This window comes from Scylla paramamosain, chromosome 23, assembly GCF_035594125.1.
Source record: "Scylla paramamosain isolate STU-SP2022 chromosome 23, ASM3559412v1, whole genome shotgun sequence".
Taxonomy (NCBI): domain Eukaryota; kingdom Metazoa; phylum Arthropoda; class Malacostraca; order Decapoda; family Portunidae; genus Scylla; species Scylla paramamosain.
The window spans coordinates 11,549,159-11,555,485 of record NC_087173.1 but is presented as its reverse complement, the minus strand read 5'-3'; the positions used below and the strand labels follow the sequence as shown (position 1 = coordinate 11,555,485).

At 38.2% G+C, this 6,327-nt stretch overlaps 1 protein-coding gene across 1 annotated transcript in view; it reads left to right on the top strand.

Annotated features, from left to right (window-relative positions):
* Positions 1-6,027, top strand: part of LOC135112191 (uncharacterized) — a 15,458-nt gene extending 9,431 nt beyond the window's left edge. The window contains exon 5 of the mRNA XM_064026305.1: positions 5,890-6,027. Coding sequence (XP_063882375.1) covers positions 5,890-5,948 — 59 coding nt within the window. The 3' untranslated portion in view covers positions 5,949-6,027. The remainder of the gene's footprint in view (positions 1-5,889) is intronic.
* The last annotated feature ends 300 nt before the right edge of the window (positions 6,028-6,327 follow it).

Below are 6,327 nucleotides of genomic sequence, written 5' to 3'. Positions count from 1 at the left end.
AGAGAGAGAGAGAGAGAGAGAGAGAGAGAGAGAGAGAGAGAGAGAGAGAGAGAGAGAGAGAGAGAGAGAGAGAGAGAGAGTCAGGCATAATGAGAGGCAGGCATAATGAGAGGCAGGGTGAAAAAGTTAAAATACAAAAGCAAAATTAAAAGAACAAAAAAATAAAGGGAGCAAATGATTAAATTACAAAAAAGTAAGACGACAAAAAAAAAGGAACAAGAAATGAAGCAGTCGGATGAAAAAAAATGAATAAAGAAAGAAAAAAGTAAAAAAAAAGTGGTGTTCATTAAGTCATTGTCCAGGAATAAAGAATATTAAACACTCAGGTTTCGTGGAATAAAGAGGGAGACAAAAAAAGAAAAGAGAAATTAATAGCATATCGATGACTGTATGCAATTACACACACACACACACACACACACACACTCTTACTGAATGCCAACCAGATTCATAACTTCCTTTCACTGTCGAACGCGAGTGAAAGTGAAACTGAACACACACACTCATTCTCTCTCTCTCTCTCTCTCTCTCTCTCTCTCTCTCTCTCTCTCTCTCTCTCTCTCTCTCTCTCTCTCTCTCTCTCTCTCTCTCATAATTCATGTCTGGTTAACTATTTACGAATTATTATTTCACATATTTATAGATTAACTTAAGATAATTATATAAACTGAAGAGGTTGAGGGGGAAGAAGAAGAAGAAGAAAAGTCTTGTTTTGATTTTCAATGGACCACACTCGATAAGGGACGAATTCGCCTGTTAACACTGTCACCTCAGCGCCTTCGCCGTGTTTAGTGTTTACAGGCAAATTCGCCTCTTATCGAGTGTGATCCACTGGAAACAAAAAAGACCTTATTGAGGCAACGAGGATGACATAAGATTTAAGAACAATAATGTATCTGAGTATTCAAACGGTCCCAAGAAACCATGAGCCGAATATATCATCTACCAAATTCATCCGCAGAACAACGAGGAGATGCTCACTCCGTCACAGCATGGCGCAAATGAGGCATCGAACCGTATATCTGGCCTGCTGTTCACGCATGCGCTGATCCCGAGTTTTGGACAGACCTCGAGTGAACCTACAGATCATAATCCAGATCACTCGCGTCTGGATAAATCTTGATGAAGATGTAAAAAGAACATTGACTGCGCGGCCAAATCAGTGATCTGAAACGGATCACAGTAAATAGAAGACGCCATATAACATTTAAATTGCTTCCTCTTCTTTACCTTCGTTTCCTCTGTGTCCTCTTATTACTTTCCCTCTTCCTTTCCTCTCATCCTTCTTCCTTTTCATATCTTCTTATCTTCCCTTTCTCTCAGACTTCCTTCTCATCACATCCTCTCCTCTTTCTTATTTCCTATTATCCCGTGTCCTCTCCCAATCTTTTCCTATCCATTTCATCTATCCACCTGACAACCACCTAACTTTTCAGTCTTGTCCCATATCCATCCATCGCAAGTTTTGTTGGTATTTTTTATTTTTTTTGGAGGAGGGGGAGGGAGGAGGGGCTTTCATCAGTAGCAGGGAGGCGGAGATGCGAGAAGAAATGCAGGGACAAGAGACAGGAGGGCGGAAGGGGAATGGAGGGATTAGGAGGTGGGAATGAAGAAGGGAAGGGCTGGGAGGAGGGAATGAAGGGAGTGGAGATGAAGGAAGGAGGGAGAGAAGGAAGGGACAGACTGGTGACTAGGAGATTGGCAACGATGAACGGTTGAATCTGTAAGGATGAGAGAGAGAGAGAGAGAGAGAGAGAGAGAGAGAGAGAGAGAGAGAGAGAGAGAGAGAGCAAAGTACATACCATTCAAAATATAATTAACAGTCACAACTTCACTTCCCAAATCAACATTCAAGAGGCGACTTAAAGCATCACACAACAATCAGTGAAAGGTCTCTAGGCAACACACTGTCTCTTCAGCCAGATTAACAAAGGAACAGAAGCGAACACTAAGAAGAATAAAAAAAATTAGTACGCAAAACTACCGGCCCTCACGGTGCTTGGTGAGGCGCTACGCTACTTAATCTACAGTAAGGAATCAGGTCTCGTGTACGGTAAAATAGTTTTCTGCACAGTTTTATTTGAATAAGGAGAATAATGTGTGTGTGTGTATGTGTGTGTGTTCCCTATGCTTTCTTTTGGCTACTACTACTACAGTGGTGGTAGTAGTAGTAGTAGTAGTAGTAGTAGTAGTAGCAGGGGGTAGTAGTAATGAAATAGTAGTAGTGGGAGATAAAGGTGAAAGTCTTTTGTAACGATGTTGCAAGTCATCTTTATGTGCCATCCTCTTCCGGTCTGCTGCAGGAAGAACAAAAAAGGAAAGGAGGAGAAAGGGAGAAAAGGTGTTGGGATGGAGGAAGGTAAAGGAAATGAAGGAGAGGTGAGAAAGGAAGTAAGGACGTGGAAGTGAAGGGAAGAAATTAAGAAATTTGTTTGCTTTTTCTCTCTCTCTCTCTCTCTCTCTCTCTCTCTCTCTCTCTCTCTCTCTCTCTCTCTCTCTCTCTCTCTCTCTCTCTCTCTCTCTCTCTCTCTCTCTCTCTCTCTCTTATTCTGTCCGTTTTTTCTCTAATAATATTTTATTTATAGTCACGAAATATCAAGCAAATTTTTACAATTGTCTACCATAATAATTTAGCATTTTCTTTGAAGTGTCTCACGCAAGATATTTCAATGGAGACTAAAGTAATGCAGATTTCCTTGTAACTATTGATGAAGACGTGCCTTTAGTTTTTCGTGATAATAAATAAAGATAAGATTCCAAAGTAATTATTTCCTCAGAGTTAAAAAAAAGACAAAAGTATTCCATTCGTGAGAGAGGCGAGTGAAATTGTCCCTCTGTTTGCCATCCATGTAACTTAAATACTGGGCTTCCCACGACACCCTGCGAGCAGAAAGCCACGTGCTTTCTGGGTGTCGAGATAAACTCGTATTGTCGCAATGGTACTAGTGGAGTCAAGGCTGGAGAGTTAAGGCGATTTTTAAAAAGGAGACGACAGAGAGAGAGAGAGAGAGAGAGAGAGAGAGAGAGAGAGAGAGAGAGAGAGAGAGAGAGAGAGAGAGAGAGAGAGAGAGAGAGACTGGGGTCCTGCCTGCGTGGGTGGCGTTGTCATGGGACAAAATAGCAATTAGGAAGGGAGGGGGGAAGGAAGACAACACCATCCAAATAATAATAATCCCGTGAAATATTTTTTATAGCCTAAAGGAACGGTCATGAATATAAAAAAAAAAATAATAATAATAATAATAATAATAATAATAATAATAATAATTTCTGCTTGGTTATATAAGTAAAACTTTGTATATACTTATGCAATCGGTAAAACTTTAGAACAAGGAAATGAAATGCAATTGTAAGCTAGAAGTTGTCAAATTAGATGATGATAAATGGAGATGAGGAAGGCGAGCGGAGTAATATCCTTTGGTTCACAAGGCAACTGTAAAATAACCATATTCCCGGTTTCTGCTCAACCAGTCACATGAAAATCCCAATCACAAAATATTGTAGATTAAAAGGAAATATGCTAGAAGTGATAATATTATGTATTTTGAGAGAAATTCTTTGTTAATGTTTAGATCCAAAGAATTATCAATAGACAGTGCTAGAATCCGGGAGTACGTGGAACCATTAGCAAATATGTTCAAGAATAATTTGTGAATGTAGGCTGGGTCTAAAATACTAAGGATATTGCAAATGAATTACTTCTGGCTATGCGGAGGAACTCGTTTTAAATGTTATGCGCCACTTTATAAAGCTGGGCGCGAAATTTCGGAGTCATAGACTGATTGACATCGTTAGCCACAGGTACATTCGTCAGGTCCCGAAACCCTGGATTGTTTAAAGGCTTTGTTCATACGAGGAAAAAAAAAAGTGCCTATATATTACATATTAATTATTTGTGTGAGAGACTGATTGAAATCATTGCCCACAGAGAGAAGAAACATGTAAAATTCCCTTTGCCAGTTAATTATTATCATTATTGTTATTATTATTATTATTATTATTATTATTATTATTATTATTATTATTATTATTATTATTATTATTTTACTTGTTCATTTATTTTATTTATTTATTTTTTTTGAGAGGGGGTGGAAACAAAATTTAGAGTAAATTGTTTTTGATACGGTAGTAGTCAAACACGACACATACACACACATATGAATGTAACACCTACATAATTAGGATGTTTTCTATAAAAAATTAAGGTAAACCCCTGAGGCACTAATTAATTGTTATAACTTATTAATTTTAATTTCATTATCATGAACTGATTAGGTATCATTGTTCCCAGTATCGGAGGTCCCCGCAACTCCGAGGTTAACAGAACTAATTACTAGAAATATCATTGTGAATCAGGAGAGAAAAATAATTTGAAAACTTTATTTGTTATTTAGAAACTTACATCAAATAAAAAAAACAATCTGGTTGTCATGTGATTTTCCAGCGGCTTAGGGACCTCGGGCTAAAGCGCTGCCATACAAAACAAGGTGAAAAATATATTAGGCAAAAAACCATGACTGGTGGCAGTTGCTATATTAATTCCTTTTAATCTTAACTTCTAACAACAAAGTAAACAAAAACAAAAAAAAAATAATAATAAATTGAACTTTAAACTTAATAAAAACAAAAGAACAGCAACTTTAAATCAATACCCAAATTTCATTTCTAAACATTTTAATTAAAACCAAAGAAACTCTTGCCCCTCCGTGCCAGCGTGAGTGTTGTGGACACAGCACATCTGTTGTGTACATGATCGAGCACAGCCAAGCGGACAACCAGCCAGCAGACTGTGTGTACGCCCACACTTGTTTGTTGTCCAAGTCAAGATGTTGTTGATAAAGTTCTACTAAATGAAGAGTATGTCTTGGCCACTGATCCTTCCCTAGCGGAGGAGCAGATTTGTTGCTTGGCCACTAGCGTCAGTAGCATCAAACAAAGCTCTTTGTTTCTATAGGGACTATCTCCAGGAAACCTCGTATGTCTGGTAGCGACGCCACAGTGCCCAGCTGGTGAAATCGCACAATCACCAACGCAACCCCTTTCCTGGTCTGCCCGCGCGCACGAGCGGTGAGCCTGTCAACAGGCAGACTGCTGGCTTGTGGACACGGACACTGCCCAATCACGTGGACGGGGCATTAGGTGCAGGAACACACATCTACTCTTGTCTTTCTGTGTGTGTGTGTGTGTGTGTGTGTGTGTGTGTGTGTGTGTGTGCTCTGAATTTTTTTTTATATATCGGCCCCGCCGCGTGGAAATTCTTGTTTTTTTCTTTGTTAGCCATTCGTTTTCTTGTTTTATTTTATTTTCTCGTTCCTTCTCGTCATTTGTTATAATGGAATCCGACCAGATTATTATGTCTTTTTTTTTGTTTCATTTCTTTCCTCTTCCTTCTTTAACCTTTTCACTGCGGTATGCAATAATTCAACAATTCACAGTACTAAAAGCAATGCATAGAATCTTTTTTAACATCTACAAGAAAGAAGGGAATAAAAAAAATGATTCTGAAGTTTCTAGGTATCAAAATGTTTGGAGGTGGTTGTAAAACCTGAATATATGTCTCAGAGTAGTTACTAATTAAGGAAAGATGTGCCAAATGTGATAAATTTATATTTTTATCAATGCTCTGTGTTTCCTTATTTTGTTCTTGAGTAGAGTAGAAAATTTTCTCAAGTTCTTTTTAGTATTTTCTTGTTGTTTATCTTTAGTTTTTGTATCTACTTTATATTTATCTATTTATTTATTCATTTTCTAATTTTTGTTTTAGTTTAATTTAGTTTTTTTTTATCTACTTCATATATGTAATTTTCTTATAACTGTATGACTCTCTCTCTCTCTCTCTCTCTCTCTCTCTCTCTCTCTCTCTCTCTCTCTCTCTCTCTCTCTCAATAGTACTATATGACAGAGAGGTGATGAGGAGATATGATACATTCATTCAAAAGCGAGACTAGCCACAACCCCGCCGTGCGTCCCGGCTTTCAAGAGAGACCACAGAAACAAAGAAGCAAGTGTTAATCACCGCGGCACAGGTGAGGCAAACAAGGCAGCGAGGTTGAGGGTAACAAATTTGAGACCTTTACAAGAGAAATAAAACACACTTTATGCTTTTTAAAAGTCGATTGTGACCACTAAACGAGAGAGAGAGAGAGAGAGAGAGAGAGAGAGAGAGAGAGAGAGAGAGAGAGAGAGAGAGAGAGAGAGAGAGAGAGAGAGAGAGAGAGCTGTGTTGCTGTTTTAAATCTCCTCCTTGAATATTCCACATAAAAAGAAAAAAAAAAATACCACGATGGATGAAGTCAAATTTGGAGAAATTACTAATGAAGGAATTAT